Source organism: Rhamphochromis sp. 'chilingali', assembly GCF_963969265.1.
Source record: "Rhamphochromis sp. 'chilingali' genome assembly, chromosome: 21".
Taxonomy (NCBI): domain Eukaryota; kingdom Metazoa; phylum Chordata; class Actinopteri; order Cichliformes; family Cichlidae; genus Rhamphochromis; species Rhamphochromis sp. 'chilingali'.
In genome coordinates, this window is record NC_137949.1 from 6,218,355 (window position 1) to 6,237,049 (window position 18,695).

General features: G+C 42.4%; 1 protein-coding gene across 1 annotated transcript in view; it reads left to right on the forward strand.

Moving 5' to 3' along the window:
* syne2b (spectrin repeat containing, nuclear envelope 2b) overlaps positions 1-18,695 on the forward strand; it is a 142,494-nt gene that overhangs the window by 34,382 nt on the left and 89,417 nt on the right. Inside the window, exons 25-54 of the mRNA XM_080871114.1 lie at positions 252-830; positions 1,076-1,207; positions 3,068-3,255; positions 3,456-3,537; positions 3,729-3,829; positions 3,945-4,065; positions 4,206-4,505; positions 5,016-5,611; positions 5,760-5,915; positions 6,148-6,298; positions 6,492-6,650; positions 7,048-7,215; positions 7,363-7,464; positions 7,594-7,794; positions 7,894-8,101; positions 8,529-8,641; positions 8,725-8,927; positions 9,052-9,159; positions 9,431-9,710; positions 9,855-10,184; positions 10,313-10,642; positions 10,815-11,114; positions 13,440-13,667; positions 14,916-15,260; positions 15,406-15,584; positions 16,193-16,409; positions 16,641-16,739; positions 17,626-17,790; positions 18,115-18,462; positions 18,666-18,693. Coding sequence (XP_080727240.1) covers positions 252-830; positions 1,076-1,207; positions 3,068-3,255; positions 3,456-3,537; positions 3,729-3,829; positions 3,945-4,065; positions 4,206-4,505; positions 5,016-5,611; positions 5,760-5,915; positions 6,148-6,298; positions 6,492-6,650; positions 7,048-7,215; positions 7,363-7,464; positions 7,594-7,794; positions 7,894-8,101; positions 8,529-8,641; positions 8,725-8,927; positions 9,052-9,159; positions 9,431-9,710; positions 9,855-10,184; positions 10,313-10,642; positions 10,815-11,114; positions 13,440-13,667; positions 14,916-15,260; positions 15,406-15,584; positions 16,193-16,409; positions 16,641-16,739; positions 17,626-17,790; positions 18,115-18,462; positions 18,666-18,693 — 6,517 coding nt within the window. The remainder of the gene's footprint in view (positions 1-251; positions 831-1,075; positions 1,208-3,067; positions 3,256-3,455; positions 3,538-3,728; positions 3,830-3,944; positions 4,066-4,205; positions 4,506-5,015; positions 5,612-5,759; positions 5,916-6,147; positions 6,299-6,491; positions 6,651-7,047; positions 7,216-7,362; positions 7,465-7,593; positions 7,795-7,893; positions 8,102-8,528; positions 8,642-8,724; positions 8,928-9,051; positions 9,160-9,430; positions 9,711-9,854; positions 10,185-10,312; positions 10,643-10,814; positions 11,115-13,439; positions 13,668-14,915; positions 15,261-15,405; positions 15,585-16,192; positions 16,410-16,640; positions 16,740-17,625; positions 17,791-18,114; positions 18,463-18,665; positions 18,694-18,695) is intronic.

Genomic DNA, 18,695 nt, shown 5'->3' on the forward strand with positions numbered 1-18,695 from the left:
GGACTCAGGGGACTCAATCTAATATTCAATCCCAGCAATCAACTTCTCAGCCCAAGCATCAGCCCCAACTTCAGCTACAACCAACGATTCAGTCACAAACTCAATTAAAAGGTAACTCACCTCTACAGCCCAGACCTCTACAGCCAAAACAGGATGTTGAAATGACACCTCAACTAATAGTTCAGTCACCAATTAAACACATACCTGGATCACTGCCACAGCCCAAACCCGAATCTCAATTGCCACCACAGGCTCAGTCACTAACTAAAGTTAATGTTGAATCACCCCCTCAACCCAAGATGCAAGCCCAACCTCAATTACAACCTACAGTTCAATCACCAACTCAGCCCAAAGTTCAGTCACCAGTCCAACCCAAAGTCCAACCAGTGTTCCAACCCAAATCTCAGGCACAGTTATCCCCACAGCACCATCCTCAGTTTCCGGTGTCATTGCCTCCCACGGCCCAAACAGTGCCACAGTCCAAGACTCAATCTCCCACACAGGCAAGACCTCAGACTCAACCACTTGACCCACCAAAGACTGAAACCCAGTCTCCTTTGAAACAGAAAATTCAACACTCCCAGACTATTCTCGTCTCTGAGATCGATGTGTTGCTTCAAACCCAGGCTGAGTCACCAGATCTTAATATCAAACCTCCTGCTCTGGCTCAAGCACCTCCCCAGGCCTACACAGAGGCCTACACTAAGGCACAGGCTTTAGCTAGAAATGGCTTTGAGGAGGCCAAACACTGCCTGCAGGCGCACATCCTGGAAGCTATCAACATCTTCAAAGACAGGCGTGTATCAGCTGAGCAAGCTTCAGTAAAGGAGGTAAGTTTAACCATTGGCAATGACTTCTGCACATTTCATATTTAGTGAATATTCATGATTGATAAGTTTTATTTGACAATTTTTGCGAATTTACAAGTCTGTTTACCTACCCTACATTTATAGCCACATTGTTTGATGTCTTAAATAGAAAGTAGTTACTTTGCCTTAAAAAAACATCCAACAACATGAAATACAGTTTCTGTAGAGGAATCATAATGTAACTATTTTGTGTTTAAACACAGAAAACTCTGAGGACACTTGATCCAGAGTTGCTGGAGGAGTTCTTGCGAGCAGCTAATGGCATGGAGGCCTTTTGTACCCCCTCACAGCTCAGAGATATGGAGTTCTTCACCCAATCTGTCAGGACACAGTGGGAGGTGGGGATTTTGATTTTTATGAATAGTCAAATGTTCACTAGTTTTTTTAAAGACATCTCTCAGTTAATTGCATATGCATATTTAAACCACAAACTAAAACTGGCAATTAAATCAAATCAAATCAAATCACTTTTTATTGTCACATCACATGTGCAGGCACACTGGCACAGCACATGCGAGTGAAATTCTTGTGTGCGAGCCCCACAAGCAACAGAGATGTGCAAACACAACAACACAAACGAGCAAAATACAAGAATGGCCAACCTGAAACTAATAAATATATGTACAATATATAATAGTGTATGCATTTCTGGATGTGTATACTAAATATTTTCCTACGTGTGTGTGTGTGTGTGTGTGTGTGTGTGTGTGTGTGTGTGTGTGTGTGTGTGTGTGTGTGTGTGTGTGTGTGTGTGTGTGTGTATACACATTTTTACAAATTAAATAGTAAAAAAATAAAATAATAATAATAATAATAATAATAAAATATATAAAATATACAGAGTTGAATATGTGCAAAACAAGTGGCATTTATATACAGTGTGGAGTGCATAATGTTGAAGTTCCAGTAGTGAAGCTGAGGTGTCTATGACGTGTTCAGCAGTCTGATGGCCTGATGGAAAAAGCTGTCTCTCAGTCTGCTGGTACGGGACCGGATGCTGCAGAACCTCCTTCCTGATGGAAGTAGTCTGAACAGTTTATGGCTGGGGTGACAGGAGTCCTTGATGATCCTCCCCGCTTTCCTCAGGCAGCGCTTCCTGTAGATGTCTTGGAGGGAGGGAAGCTCACCTCCAATTATCCGTTCAGAGCACCGCACTACTCGCTGGAGAGCTTTGCAGTTGTAGGCGGTGCTGTTGCCATACCAGGTGGTGATGCATCCAGTGAGGATGCTCTCAATGGCACAGCGATAGAAGGTCCTGAGGATGCGGGGGCTTATTATTTTATGCCTTTGAAGCCTGTTTTTAAAGGAATGTTAGCAAACTGACACAGATGTAAACAATTCAACATTATTAACCTTTTAGTCAATACTATATTCTATCATGTTTCCTTTTTCATATATATATATATATATATATATTCATTGTATATATTATCTCCCAGGCCCTCAGAGCTGAGATCTCAGGCTTTTTGGAACAATTACAGTTTGAAGTAACAAGGAAAGACTTTAATGCAGCAGTCCTTCGGTGTGAGATGCACTTAAGCACCAGCTTAGAAAACCAAGCTCAGGTAGCTAAATGACCAAAGCTGAACTCTTGGCAGGGGTGCTTCAAAGGATGGGTATTCAGCCAGTTTTCTCTGCTCTGCTTGTCTAACTTTGTCTTTTCCATCTTCTTTGTATGCCTTCAAGGAAGCTTTCAGTGGGAAGGGTAATAGCAATACTTTGTTCCAGCTGGTTTCTAAGAGAGTGCTGTTTTAGCTAGTTTTGTTTGGGTATGTTTACAGTTTCAGACACTTTTTATTATCTTAAGCTGAAAACGACAAACAACACCATCATTATCAGGACCTTAAAACAATGAATTAAATGAAAATATGTGCTAATGAAGATGAAATCACATCTTCTCTGTAAGCTTAAAACAGCATTCTTTTATGAATTTGTGCAGCCCATCTGTTGCCGGCTGCCATCTGGGGTCTTGCTCAAGTGGTGCAATGTATCTGCCAAACCTTCTTTTATGATATAGGATGCTAATAAGCAGGTCACACATATAACTAATTTATAGTTGTATAAATATAATAAAAACACAAGAAAATAAATAAAAAGCTTAACAAAAAAAGAAGATTTGGCTCAATGGATCGCCTGAAGTCAAAGCAGCTCTGCAATGCCTTTGTGCTTACTGTTTTCACATTAAAATCATTCAACAGGCTTGCTTCTCAGCAGACTTTGCTGAAGCAGAACAGCACCTGCAGGCACTGAAAGAGTTGTGTGACACCCTAAGCCCGGAGGATGCTCACCGCTTGGCTCAGACGCAGCTGAGGGAGTGTGAAAAGAGGCTGGCTGCCATTCAGCATCAGTTCAGTGGAGATCAAGACACACCACTCCCTGAATCTAGGTGAGGCTTTCCATAGAGGTTTCAAAACAGCAAGGACTTGGCATGCAATCTTCAAAACAACCGTTTTTATTCCTTATTTAATTCTTAATACTGAGTAAAACGTTTGGTTGTGCATGATTTATGTTGCAGATATTGTATTAAGTTACATTTACATTTATTCAAAATATAGTATGAAGTTTAAATCAATTTCAATTCTGTAGGATTCCTGTTGCCTTCACTGAGGATTCCAACACACAGAAGGAGCCTACCAAACCAAGTGACAAACCTCAGGCCTTAGCTGAGGTATGATTCACTATTATTAAAAATTCTTATTAAAAAGATTCTCTCTATAGATTTAAACAGTCACAGCTCCTTTAACACATTTTAAGCAAGAAGAAATACAGACCAGTCTTTGAATTTAAATCCTGAAGCCGATACTGGGCGTGTGCAGATGTGTCTGAAATAATCGTTAACATCCTGTTGCTTTTTTCCAGGTGACCCAGGTGACAGTGAAGACAGTTGCTGTGGAGAGAAGGGAGACTGAAAAGCAGATGTCTTTGGAGGAGGAAGTAACCAAAAAGGAAGCTTTAGAAAGGTGAAATTTAGCTGTCTTGTGTTTTATAATCAAAGGCAACGTACAAATCAAAAAACAGGTTGGATGGTTTTATATTTAATCCTTAAATTTAGTTATTTTTGGTTTAACTCTCCAGATATGAGAATGCTAAGAGGGCTCTGCAAGCCCAACTAGCTAAAAATGAACAGAGCATCAAGGACGTCCCCTCTGACTCAGTCTCTCTGAAAGGCCTGCATACACGGCTCCAGGAAATACAGGTACAATGATGTTATAAATACCACTCTATCAGAAACAAACTGGACTGAAATATAAATGACATGCTATAAGAACCTTTGAGCAAAATGACTCAATCCCCACAACCGGCCAGTAAACTTGAGTTAAATTCCTTTCTTCCTAGTTCTTGAGACAAGAGACTGAGTGTCTTTGGTCTGAGTATGCAAACCAGTGCTCTCAGTGTTCCCAGCTGAGTGGAAACACTTCTCTGGAGCAGGAGAAAGCAGAGCTGCAGGAGCAGTGGCGCACTCAGCAGTCCAACCTTCAGAGGAGAGGCAGCTCGCTGGGCTCTGCACTCAGGCAGATTGACTCCACTGAGAATCACATGGTGGACTTCACCGACCGCCTGGACCGTTATCTGAGACAGCCCAAAGACATCACTGGCTTCACACTGGCCAACACTAACATTCTGAAAGATATAAAGGTCTGCTGTTAGCCATACACAATTTTGTTTTGTTTAATTTTGTCAGTCTGACACACAAATATTGTCTAAGCACATGTGTTAACACCTATATGAAGCCTGGATTCATATAGTCAAAGAAATCTTTGCAGAGGTCAGCACATTTTAAAATTTCACATGGCTGGAAAAAACATACTGGTCAATAACTGGATCATTGAAAACAAGCTGAATGCATCTTGTACACATAAACAAGCTACTGATTTAGCATAAATCGTACAATTTGGTGTTTAATATTTATTATGTGTTGGATTTCCTAGTCCCCTGTATCATCAACTCCTAAACACCACAGTACAGATAGATATTAGACATCAGTGATGCTGGCCTTTATAAGATAAATCCAATAAATGCAAATTCTTAGAGATATAAGAATTTTTTTTTTTAAAAAAAAAGAAAAAGAAAAAAAAGATGTAATGTAAGATCTCACTTCTATAGGCATCTCACCTCACACTACACCTTGTGTGTTTTTTGCTAAAGGAACTGGATGACAACATACAGAGTGAACTGGACCAGTTGTCCCGTCTGGACCCTGAATCCAGCGACTTGGATCCCAGAGAACGCTTCCCTCTGTCCCGTGAGTTTGAGGCTCACAAAACCAGCTTGGATCAACTCCGGCAGCAAGTCCGGAAGAGCGAAGCAGCTGCCCGTGCCCTCGACCGATTTCTTATGTCGCTGCGCACTGTGGATGAGGATATCTCAAGTATCCCAGGTCCACCCTGTAGTGACGCTGTGGTGCTGCAGGAATGCCGCTCCAAGTTGACTCTGATAAGGCAGAGCATAGACAGTTTGAAAGAGAAGGCACCTCAGCTGGATCTACTCTTGCAGGGAGCTCGGCTCACAGTCACAAGGGATGGTATCCCAGCCTCCTGCCTCGATATGGTGAATGTCCTGGTGAGAAGGCTGGACGAGAGTGACAGTGGGCTGGTCAGCCAGCAGAAGGTCCTTCAGAAGGAGACCCAAAGCAAAACCCTGGGCCTGAGGAAGAGGACGATGCTGGGGGAGATGAAGAAGCTGCAGGATACGATTGAAGCGCAAGGCCTCAAAGAGCCCACCATGCCTGCGTTGCAGCACAGGTTTGTCCCTTTAGTGCGATAGTGCTTCTGCTATCCTGAAGCAGTTTTGATATGTGAAAATGGGAAACTACATGTAGTCCCAGAATGTACCGTTTAGATTTTGCAATATATTTGCAGAATTAAAATCTGAATTTGTTGCACTTTCCAGGCTTCGTGCCCTCTTGGACTTAGAAGGCCAGCTGCAGGCTCAGAACTGTGAGCTTCAGAGCCTCCGTGAAGTCCAAGAGAAGCAGGGAGGAGGAGAAAATCTCCTTCAGGAGCTGGAAGCTCAGTGGAAGGAGACTCAGCAGGCTTTTTCTGACAGGTAACGTCGGCACAAGAACCTTAAATTAAGACTCTGTCTAGAAAGGTGCTATATAAATAAAATTTTATTTATTTATTTATTCTTTAAGCCATTAATGAGCAACACTGACTTATATGCTGTCCTCAACTGCTAGAAATGAATGCATTTACGTTCAAGTAAACTTTTATTATGTTTCTCTATACACTGCAATCCGAATGCTCAAATCTTCCTTGGTATTTTCTCACTCTTGCAGAAGGAAGCAGTACAGCACACTGCTGGAGCTTCTGAAGAAGTTCCAGACCTGCCGGAGTCTCCTGAGCAGCACCATCCAGAAAGCAGAGCAGGCAATCAGCGATAAGGCATCCTACATGGGGAAAGACAACCTACAGAGGAGTATGGCAAAGGTAGGTGTATTTGCATTGTCTTTCAATATATTCTGACTCTTGTATTGGTTTCCTAAAACAGCTTAAGGGCATTTGTTACTGTATGCACTAAAAGGAATGAACCAGCAGATGGCAGACACTTTCTAAATATCAGATTGGTGTGCTCGGTGCGCACTTACAAGTGCTGTATGTTAACACGTGTACATTTGTTCAGGTCTGTGATATTAAGGAGGAGCTGGCTGGTCTTGCGGGGCCGATGGAAGAGATGAGAAGTGTTTGCAAACAGCTGCAGACTGAACTGAAGAAGTTTCCAGACTGCAGTGAATCTCCATTTGAAGCAGAGGCTGACACGCTGATGGACAGCTGGCTGGACGTATGCATCTATGCACTGACACTTACAGATGTTGTTCTTGTAAACAAACAGAGGAGTTCTACTAAAACTGTACATTAAGCGTGCTGGGAAGGAGACTGATCAGACTCACTGACACTGACATCTTAGTATCTGAGTTAAAAATTATACCTTCACAAGCTTGTTGGATTTTTTAACATCCTCAGTAAATGGCAGCATTTTCACTGGGTGTCAGTCTGACATTGATCCAGTGTTTCGTGTCTCCAGAACAGCTCTGTCTGTGACAAATATTAGAAGTACAACTCAAAGTTGAACAGAGAAACTAAAGTCGTAGTTGGATCGTGGTTGGAATATTTCTATTTATATATTTCTATATTTCTCGCCTTAACTAAATTTTAGTGATCTTTTGGTGCCCCTGCAGGTGACAGAGAAGACAGATGCCTACATGGATAACCTACGAGTGGGCCTGGAGCTGTGGGAGAAGCAGCTGATGCTGGGAGGAGAGGTGGACAGCTGGGCCGGGGCCAAACTCGCCCTGTTTGCAGAGAGCCATGCTTTCTACAATGAGCAACAAGTACTCACCATGAAGGTACTGAAGTAAAACCTGATATTTTTAACTGTTCTTCAATCATTTTTCTAATCGATTTTAAGTATCTGTTAATTTGAAATAATTCCAGTTTCACTTTTTGTGATTTTTTTTTTTTGTCTGTACATTTGTGTATTTTGTTGTGTTCAGGATGAAATCCAGGCCAATGAGGAGAACATCACTCATTTTCACAAGAAGTCTATTGAGATCCAGGAGATGCTGCAAAGTCAGGAAGCTCCACTGGAGCTACAGGTGAGATGAAACAGAGACTTTTACAACACCATTTCATTTTATGTAGTTATTCACGCGTAAACTTTTTTAAAGAATTATTATTTCCCCTGTACCGTGCTTCTCTTCTCATCATTCCTCTGTTCCGTGTAGGTAATGGAAACCCAGCTGAGAAAGAGACTGGAGCAGGTGAAGGAACTGTTTACCGACTGCACAGATGTCTTTGAGGAGCTAATCGCTGTGAAGAAGCATCTAGCCGAGAAGGTAGAGGATTGTCAGACAGCGGTAGAGAACATCCAGAGTCGTATCAATGAGACTAATGCTTCAGGTCCAAATGTGGAAGCCCAGATACAGGTATGCAGCTGTTGACAGAGATGGACAGCATGGTGCTCCTATACTAGTGAGTTCTCCTGAATGATCACCACTTATAATGTTTTGTGTCTCACGCTGCAGGATCTGTGCAACGACCTGGAGTCTCAGGAAGAGCAGGCTGAGGCCGTGTTGAAGGAGGTGGGATTGGTTTCCAGTGTGGCCAGCCCTCAGGTGCTTGAGGCACTCTCTGTTGACTGCAGCAGGCTAACAGAGGCAATCTCGCGCACCAAAGACATGATCCAGCTGAAGAGAGAGGAGAGGGACAAAGGCCTGCTCAAGGTTATCGGAGGTTAGTATTGAAAATGTGCTTTTAATCAGTTGCTTATCAGAGGTCTGGCAAAAAGCATTGAATTAGGAAATACAGAGAGAAGACAAGCATCAATCACATATAGGCACAACATAAGTACAACAAATGAAAATGAAACGTGCTTTTAAAAATGGTTCAAAAATTAAAGCAGATTAAATAAAAGACTTTTGGCTATTAAGGAAAGATTAACAGGATAACAGGCCTGATACTGTCAGCGTAACTTTTTCTGGCAACCACTGGACACTAACATCACTCAGACCGGGATCTCCACGTGTCTGATCAACAAGCAGGATATTGTCTTTGTTTCTCTTTATATTTGACTCAGATATTAGAAGGCAGGGACATGTTTTGGTCTCAGTATTCCTTAATTCAATTGTGTGTATGAGTAATTAAAAAAAAATGTTCCCAGATGAGAAGCAGTCATTCGAAGAATGGTTCCAGGACTTGCAGCTAGCCGTCAATGAGTGCTTCGAGAACCCTGAGAGTAGAACAGATGTGGAGACGTTTTTGCAAAGACTGGCTGTAAGTTGATGGATAATTTTAAAGTTAGATAGATGCTATAGATGCTTATATGACAGATGGATGTTCATGTTTTCTTTCATCAGAGTTTCTTAAAGTCCAAGGATGCAGAGAGACGTCTTGACCAGCTGAAAGATCAGCTGGAGAGAGGCAGGGAGCAGGTTCCACCTCAGCAGCTCTCTGAGTTTACTGGGTGGATGCAGGAGCAGCAAGAGGAAGTGGTTACGTTCAGAACCCACTGCCAAAACCGGCAGAAACAAATGGAGTCACTGCTCAGCGACTTGGACAGGTCATTCCTGCTTCTGCTAATATAATAGCTATACTGTTAAACAACACATAAAACATTTTTTTGAGCATTTCCACAAACAGAATGTGTTTGTTTTAAGTTTTTTTTTTTCTTTTTTAAAATATAGTCTGCAGAAGCAGCATGACAGCCTTCGTCAGTGGCTTCAGAACAAAGAAAAACAGTCTGTGGTGTCTGAGAAAGTCAAACAACTTCTGAAAGACCTTCAGGATGAGAGGTGATCCTCAACATTCATAAAACCAGAACCAGAAATATTCCATCGCACGAGCAGTAAAGTTTGCTGACTTCCAAGATATGCACATCTCTCTAATTTTTATAGTTGTTTCATGTTAACGGAAAGAGTCAGAATAGAATAGAATTAAGCACAACATAGACCTAAACCTGTCTATTACAGAAAAATTTGGATGCATAATATGCTGCGTGAGGATGTTATCCCTTCTATTTCTTTTGTATGCCGTCTTACTTGTCTTTGTCTGTCCATGCAACAGTGGAAGAGCCGAGACCCTCAGTGAGCTGCTGGCATCAATACGCAGACAAGGTGTCAGATCTGAGAGCCTCCTGAAGGACGCTGATAACTTGATACAGCGCTACAGAAACCTGGAGGGCAGGATGCTGAATCAGGCTGAGGCCCAGAGTGTGTTGGATGGAGAATACAATGTGTTTAATACTCAGGCAGAGAGCACCAGGACTTGGATCAGTGAACTATCACAGCCTCTCACCACTCCAGACAGAGACACCAACATGGAGGAGATGAAGTCCAAAGCACAAGTTAGTGAAAGTGGTGTCTAATCTAATAAAGCTTTCTTCTGGGAATATTTTGGTGTATTGTTAGCTCATCTCTTAAAGTATTAAAATAATGATATTCTGTCTGGAGTTAAAAATGTCGGACACGTTTTATGATTTTGTCACCAGGCCATCCTTAGCTGCAAACCTGAGGGAGACTTTAAAGTGAGCAGCTTGAGACGACAAAGCGGAAGCCTGTGTGAGAAGGAAGGCCTGGACGAGTCCAGGAAACAAAGTGTCCAGCTGCTAGTTAGAGACACAGAGAAACAGTGGACGACAGCCCTGCAGGCTGCTCAGGAGGCTCTCAGAAAGGCAGAGATGCAAGCCATTTTAGAAAAAGACGTTGAAGCTTTCCAAACCCACAATGAAAGTGTCCAGTCCTGGATCAGAGACCAGGACCAGAACCTCAAGTCTATCTGTGGCCATGTGCAAGTTGAAGAAAAGCTTCAGGCAGCACAAGTGAGTGTAAATTGACATGTAGATGAGTTTGGTAAGGGTGGGTTGTAGTTTATAGAATCACTTCTACGGGCTTGTCTTTCAAGGATCAAAACAAAGTGGTTACCTAACAGGGTATCTCTTCTCTTAAGGCTTTTCTGAGCTCCAAGCCTAATGGAGAGTCAAAGCTCCAAGAGCTTAAGCAACTGTGCCAGAGTCTATGTGACAACCAGAGTTTGGATGAGAGCAGGAAACTAAAGCTTCATGATGCAGTCAAACACACAGAACAGGAGTGGAGGAAAGCCTTGCAGGGTGCTGAAGAGGCTCTCAAACAGGCAGAGACTGAAGAGGCCACTAAAAGAGATTTTGATGCTTTCAAAACCCAAAGTGAAACAATCCAATCCTGGATCAAAGAGCAGAAGCAGAAACTGCTGTCCCTCAGTAGTCATATGCACTTTGAAGAAAGGTCCGAGATAGTACAGGTGAGTTTACAAGTTGGGACCTAACTTCAAAATATATTATAGAAACTGATGAAATTTGTAAAATTTATAAAACTGATATATGCTCATACTGTAGATCTCTACTGCAGTTTTTAATTGCAGTTTGTAACAGGAATTCTTACTTTGATTTATTTGATTGTGTCGTTGCCTTCAGGCTGTCATGACTTCCAAACCTGAGGGAGAGTCCCAGTTGCTTGACCTGAAGAGACGGGGTGAGAATCTGAGCAAGCTCTTGGAAGACAGTAGGAAACTAGAGGTTCAGCAGCTAGTAACAGTCACAGAGCAGCAGTGGACAACAGTTCAACAGGCTGCCAATCAAGCAGAAGTCAGGAGTCTTTCTGATGACTTTGACGTCCAGAGTAAAAACACAGAGATGTGGATCAAAGAGAAGCAACAGAAGCTACAGGCTGTGGGCAGTCACACAAGAGCTGAAGAGAGATGCCACACAGCACAGGTTTGTTTCAATATAACTACATAAGTAGGGTACAGAAGTAGCACTGTTTTTCAATTTTTATCAGTGACTTCAACAAGACATCTAGATTGATCATGTCTTGAAATTACAGTGAAAACTAAAGTCACCATTCTGTTCTGAACAATAACAAATGATTCCAACAGGATACATCATAAACGTCAAGTAAGCCAGTTCTGACAATTGTTGTTTTACCGAGTTTCAAAAGAGTGAATCAATCATTGATCAGGCATAGTATTATGATCATTGGTCCCCCTTTTGTTGCCAAGACAGCCCTGACTCATTGAGGCATGGCGTTCAAAAGACTCCTGTAGGTGTGCTGTGGTAAATAATAATGGATTGCATTTATATAGCGCTTTTCGGGGCCCTGGGGGCAGACTGACAGAAGCAAGGCTGCCATATCGTGCCATCGGCCCCTCACCAGTAAGCGGTAGGTGAAGTGTCTTGCCCAAGGACACAACGACCGAGACTGTCCGAGCCGGGGCTCGAACCGGCTCGGACAGTCGGTTCGAGCCCCGACTGAGTCGGTTACAAGACGAACTTCCAATTCTTTGAGCCACGATCGCCCAAGCACCAATATGGCACCAAGATATTAGCAACAGATCCTTCAAGTCCTGTAAGATGTTGTGATCTGGGGAGTTTGGAGGCCAAGTCACCTCCAACATGTTGTGCTCCTCAAACCATTCCTAACCATTTTTGCTTTGTGGCAAGATGCATTATCCTGCTGAAAGAGGCCGCAGCCATCAGGGGATACTGTTTTGATGACAGATTGTAAATGGTCTGCCACAGTATTCAGCTAGGTGGTACATGGTAAAGTAACATCCACATGGATGGCAGAAACCAAGGTTTTCCAGCAGAAGATTTCCCAATCACACTGTTTTGGCAATCTTACCTTATTCCCACAGTGCATCCTGGTTCCCCCAGGTAAGCAATGCACACGCACTTAGACATCCATGTGATGTTATAGAGAATGTGAGTCATCAAGACCAGGACACCTTTTTCCATTGTTCCATGATCCAGTTCACATGCTCACGTGCCTTTTGTTGGTGCTTTGGGCTACGTCCACACTAGCCCGGATAGATTTGAAAACTGCGTTTTCGTCTGAAAACGCTCTGCATCCACAATAGCGTTTTCAGTCGTTTTCACAGAGTTGTGCATCCACATAGAAACGTCCGAAAACGCTTACATTCCAGTACTGCGCATGCGTGAAGCGCAAGAAGATTCGTCCTGCCTCATTTCTGTCTGCCGTTTATTTACTTTCCAGCTCTTTGAAACGTGCGGCAAAATGTCGAGGAAAAGCACCGAGTTTTTTAAATGGACTAACAATGAGGTGGAGTTGTTGGTGCGAGTAACACAAAAGTACAAAGTTGCAAAAGCGAGTGAGAATTAAAGAATTTGAAGAAAAGTTATCTGAAGCAGGTACAAAGTGATATTAATCTTTAATAGGGCTGTCAAAATTGAGCGAAAACAAAACAACTGCTGTATAATGCCCTCTGCTATCTTCGGTCACATGACTGCATCACATCACTAAAATGCGTCATCGAAAGTCTCCGTTTTCGCTGTCCACACTGTGACGCTAACGCACCGTCTTCATGTATTTGTTTTTGAAAGCGTTTTCAAAGTGCTGAGTTTTCCTTTGGGGAAAACACCATCTCAGTGTGGACAAGAGGCCAAAACGGAGAGAAAACGATGTGTTTTCAAACGAAAACGCATTAGTGTGGACGTAGCCTTGGGCAGTGGACAGGTGTCAGTATGGGCACCATGACTGGTCTGCAGGTCTGCAGCCCCATACACAACAAACTGTAATGCATTGTGTATTCTGACACCTTCCTATCAGAATCATCATGAACTTTTACAGCAGTTTGAGCTACAACAGCTTGTCTGTTGGACCTGGGCACATGGGTCAGCCGTCGCTCACAGGGGGTCAGTAAGACTTGGCTGCCCATGACTCCATCGATGGTTCACCACTGTTCCTTCATTTGACCACTATGACACATACTAACTATTGCAGACCCAAAACAGCCCATGTTGGAGATGCTCTGACCCAGTTGTCTAGCCTTCACATTTTGGTCCCTGTGAAACTCACTCAAATCCTTACATGTGCCCATTTTTCCTGCTTCTAACACATCAACTTTTATTACAAAATGTTCACTTGCTTGATAATATATCCCACAATAACGAGATAATCAGTCCTATTCACTTCACCTCTCAGTGCTCATGATGTTATACCTGATCAGTATATTTGATTTAGATGATATAGTGACCTTTTGTCATTAATACTTTTTTCTTTCTTTCTGTTTTTTTCTTAAGGCCCTCTTGACCTTGAGGCCTGAAGGTGACTCTAAGGTGAACAACCTGAGGAGACAAGGACAGAGTCTGTGTGACCACAAAGATGCTGATGAGGGCAGGAAAGAGCAGGTCAAGCAGAGAGTCAGAGATGTGGAGGAGCTGTGGAGGGCAGCTCTGCAGGATGCTAAACAGCTTGAAGCCGCAGCAGAAGCTGAGATTGCCCAGGAGACTGAGAGGAGAAGGTTGGAGGTGAGAGAACTTATTGTCAGATGGCTGCTAACTCAGCATTAAAACATCTTCTGTCTGACTCTGAATTGACTTGGGTCCAGAGTAAGATAAATAAAGGTCTATTTTGAACTGTGAGTCAAGCAAAGGTACTCTAGGATTATTCAGCATTATTCATTATTCAACATTTATAATAGAAATGTTTAGCCATCTTGTGGTGTGGCATTGTTGCACAGTGTACTCATTCATAAACAGGTGGGAGTAAAACAAAGTCCCCTCTATTTCTGATGAATCAAGTGTATTTCACATATTTTCCTTTTTGACAGTTGCAAGAATTTAATACCTGTCAGCGGGAAACTGATGGCTGGCTAAAAGACCTCCAACAACAGCTGAACTCTTTTGGCAGTGGAACCAAAGTCGAGAACAGACTGCATGTAGCACAGGTGAGCTTAGAGTCACTCTGTGTCTGCTGGATGCACAGTTTGTTCCTGTAGCATTATTGCAATAAATATAATATAATAAGCATAGTTGGATAATTGTAGGTTTGTATCTAACTAAAAGCATGGTATAGTGTTGCTTCATTATCAGTCATGTGAAGCCAGTTTTAAAGATGATTTTTGTTCCTAGGCCATTATGAACTTCAAGCTTGAAAATCTCAAGATAAAAGCCCAGAGTTTCCTTGATCACGAGTATGATGAACATAAAAAACAAGAGATTCAACAAAAAGTAAGAGACACTGAGGAACAGTGGATCAGACTCCAGAAAGATGCTAAAGAAGTAATGGTTCTGGCTGAAAGGCAACGCGCTCTGGACAGCCAGCTGCAAGACTTTGAAGCCACGAGAGAAAAGACCAGAATGTGGTTGGAAGAGAAGCAGCAGAGCCTTGTCTTTCTGAGCAGTCAGAAAGACCCAGAACAGATCATAAGCACTGCACAGGTGAGTTTGGACAATAAAAAGTTTGGTGAAGACATATATGATACACAGGATGCTGACATAAAATGTATGTATATTGTTTGGTTAAAGATTAGATTAAAGTATTTGATTTGTAAAATTCCCTTAAGTCTAAATCCTTCATTTGAACACTTTAAAATGTTCTTGTTGGTCTTATTGATGGTAATATTTATAACCAACAAGAACTTATTTCTAAAAGAGTTTTGTTTTGGTTTTTTGCATTCTCAGTCACTGCCATGCTTTATCTTCACTGCTTGTTTATATGGCTACTTTGCATGTCAATAAAAGAGAAATTGAGCTAAGACTTGTTTTTATTTCCAGACCATCCTGAGCTGTAAGCCTGAGGGAGACTCTAAGCTGGAAGAACTAAAAAGACTAAGCCAGAGTCTGTCTGACCAAGAGGACTTGCCTAAGACTGTGAGGCAAAAGGCTCTGCAAGCAGTGAAAGACTCAGAGGAGCAGTGGAGGACAGTCCTGGAAACCGCTGAGAACACTCTACAAAAAGCTGAGGTCCAGTACTCACTCTCCAAGGAGCTAGGGGCTTTCTGTGCTCATGCGGGAAGCACTAAAGCTTGGATTACAGGCCTGCAGAAACAAGCTGATCCCATGGGGATGAGCACTCAGGGCAGCAAGGCTCAGCTACAGGACAGACTGAGTGCAGCACAGGTGAAACATGGAAAATAGCGAACTATAGAAAGTGTTCTATGCTACAATATTATAAAATCACAATACAAAGCTGAAATTATTGAGAAAGGTATTGAGTTTTTATACATAATATACATATATGACTAACTGAAAAAAATGTCTTTAGGTCACCTTGAGGTCAAAGTCAAGTGGTGAGACACAACTGTTGGAGCTGATGAGGCGAGCGCAGAGTCTCTGTGACCACAAAGACCTGGAAAAGGACAAGAAGCTGGAGGTTCAGCAGACAGTCAGAGATACAGAGGAGCAGTGGAGGGCAGTGCTGCAGGCTGCTGAGGAGACACAAAGGTAGAAAAAGCTGTGTTGAGCTACAGGGGAGGGAGATTTCTTCTGTTTCCTACGTAGAGGCTAGGGTTTCTATCTTTTCATAGTGCTCAGGTTCAACCCTTTGTGGCTGCAAGGTTACAGAGCAAGGTTACAATGTGACTGAAATAAACCTCTACATAAAGCTGACATACTTTGTGATAAATTCAGGTTTATCAGGCCATAGATTAGGTCAAACTTTGTAATTAATCCGTTTTTCAGAAGGTTCTGTTCAGATTTTCTTGCAAAATCCTCAAAAAAGCCAAATTCAATTCAATTCAATTTATATAGTGCCAAAATCTCAAGGAACTTTATATTGCACCGTAAACACACTACAACAACAGACAGAAAACCCCAACAGTCACGTGACTGCCTGTGAATAAGAACCTGGCGACAGTGGGAACGAAAAACTCCCATTTAACAGGAATAAACATCTGGCAGAACCAGGCTCAGGGAGGGGCGGCCATCTGCAGTGCTCAGTTTGGAATTTATGCCCATGGTATTTCTAGGCAAGTGCAAAGGCAATTATTTCTTCAGTTGTTGCATTACATTTCATTTCTAAGTTTGACTTTCTAATATCTATCACCCATTAGCAAGTTGCAGAGTGTTGTGGAACGCTTGGTATCCTGTCAGTACCAGCGAGACCAGGCTGCGGCCCGTCTGGCTGAGCTTCAGAAGCAAACATCCAATCTTCCACGTGTCTTCCCCTGGCCAGGCCTGGGAGAGCGGAGGCAAGCTGTGGAACAGGCCCGAGCCCTGGTTGATCAGATTACAGCCTTAGCCCCCGTCCTCACAAACGTCCGCACGCAGGTAATTACCTTACATGAAATTTTAGCTAAAGTTGTGTCAGTTAATAACTTCTGGGATTGTTATAGCTTGAGTAATATGATTAAAAACACAAGCCTATAACTCACTTTGAGTATTCAGTACGACTAGGAGAGGGCTATATAAAATCTCAACACATTAATCAAAGAGGAAATTTGATCAAATTCACCAGTCAAACTTTAAGTGTCTTCAATGTATTTCACTGTTTTTCTCAAGGCTGCAGAGCTGGTTGAAGTCACACAGGACCAAAGCTGGTCAGACCCCACCTGGACAGCTAAGGAGGAGTCTATCCCTGCTCTGCTGAAAGAGCTCACTGTGAGTTCAGCAATCTGTCTTCACATCATTCTGAGAAAAAAAAGTGAATTATTTAAAAGTAAATGTTTTTTTACTTACTTACATTATTGTTTTACTCTTCGCTGTCCAAATATTTATGACTTGCATCGACACAATCTACTGATATAAGTGTAAGTCTGGTGAATCAGATTTACTGGTAAGCACATAGATTTTTGCAGGGTGAACATCATACAGACCCCCGAATGCTGGTGATGTCAGACTGGGGTGGACACATTGACCTGTATGATATTTGGATCTGTCCTAAGTCCCCAAATTTTTGAACTGAGATTCATGAATTTTTCAAATTAGTTATATGACGGGATATTCCCTTTTCACCAAGATTATTCATTCTAAGGGCTCCATCACTCCTCAAACTTCTTCCAACTAATGTTGTCGAATGGATGCAGACTGCATTAACGTCAAGGCATAAGCTCATTATTTCCCAGTGGAGAGCCTGCTCCAACTTACCTGTTACTCTATGATATAATCAACTAGGATACTAAATAAAGTGGAGAGTTTCCACCTGAAGGGGGATCCCTACCTTTTCAAAATAAAAAAAAAGATCAAACTAAAACTTAGAGTGGGATGGATGTTGGGATCCTGAGGATCTATATGACAACACTGAGTGAGATACACCTTAAGTCCCACATAGATAAATGCTGGCTGGTTATTTTTGTCCCCCATGACACCCGCCCACCCGCTTTTTTTCTTTTCTCTTTGTTTGTTTGTTCTGTTCTCCCCACTCCTCTACTGTTGTGCTGATGCAATCTCTGCCTGATGTGATTTGCATGTACAGTGGACTGTGTTGTTCTGAAAAATTCAAAAAAATATTAATCACAAACACAAAAAAAAAACCTGTCGCCTTCAGGATGCAGTAGCCAACCTGGAGCAGGGCATTGTGACAGAGCGGCAGTGCACACAGCTAGTGGAGCAGCATGAAGCAGCCCAGGACTGGCTGAGGGAGCAGGTTAAAAGCCTGGGACCTCCTCCTGCAGACAGACAGAGTCTGCACAGTGCTGTGAACACCCTTAAGGTGAGAAAATGGCATGCTTTCAAACGGGTGTTTAAGCATCTGTGGTTAGTAACTTACATATAAAATACTAAATATGTTCTATTACAATAAAGATAATGTACTCAAATAAACTGCACCATTAGACAATCTAATAAATGAAGACTGCAGAATTTACTGGGTTTTTGTCTTTTAAAAATTCCATATTCATTCTTTCTCTGTTATTGAAGTACGTAGAAATGTTTGATCGTTTGACTATTACAGAAGTTTTTACAACTTTTAAACTTAAAGTCTTAAAATACTTTACTGGACTTTCTCACATCCCGGCTCTTGTCCTTCTGGTGCCAGGCTTTGCTCCAGACGGTGGACAGAGAGCAGAGAGAGATGAAGGAGCTGGACTCTGCCAGAGACAGTTTGCTGTACCTCTGCACTCCTGGGGGTCAGGATGCCCTGACCCTAGAGGTTAGCCATCTCCATGACCTCTGTTCTGTCTCAGAGCAGGAGGTGAGGGAGCGTCTGAGGGTCTGTGAGATGCAACTAAATGAACAGGACAGTCAGTTGGCCAAAAGGACCCAGGGGCTGAAGGAGGGAATTGCAGCCCTGCAGTGGGAGCTCCGCTCTCTCGACCAGGCACTCAGTTATAGTGAACCACAAAACAATATCGCTCAACTTGAACAGCACTGGCACAGCCTACAGGTAATTACCACAGATGGAATTTTCAGCTATTTTTTAAGTTATAGTAGCAAGAAAGTTTTGAAAAGTAATGGCTGAAAAAAATAATAATTTGCATTTCTGCATTCTATCTTGGGAAGACACCTTTTGAATAGGCTTTATTGCATTTCCCATTCAGAAATATCAACTCTATGCTCTTTTGTGATGTTGCTGTCTCTTTATGTTAGAATTGTGAGAAGTCCCTGGAGGATTCGGGT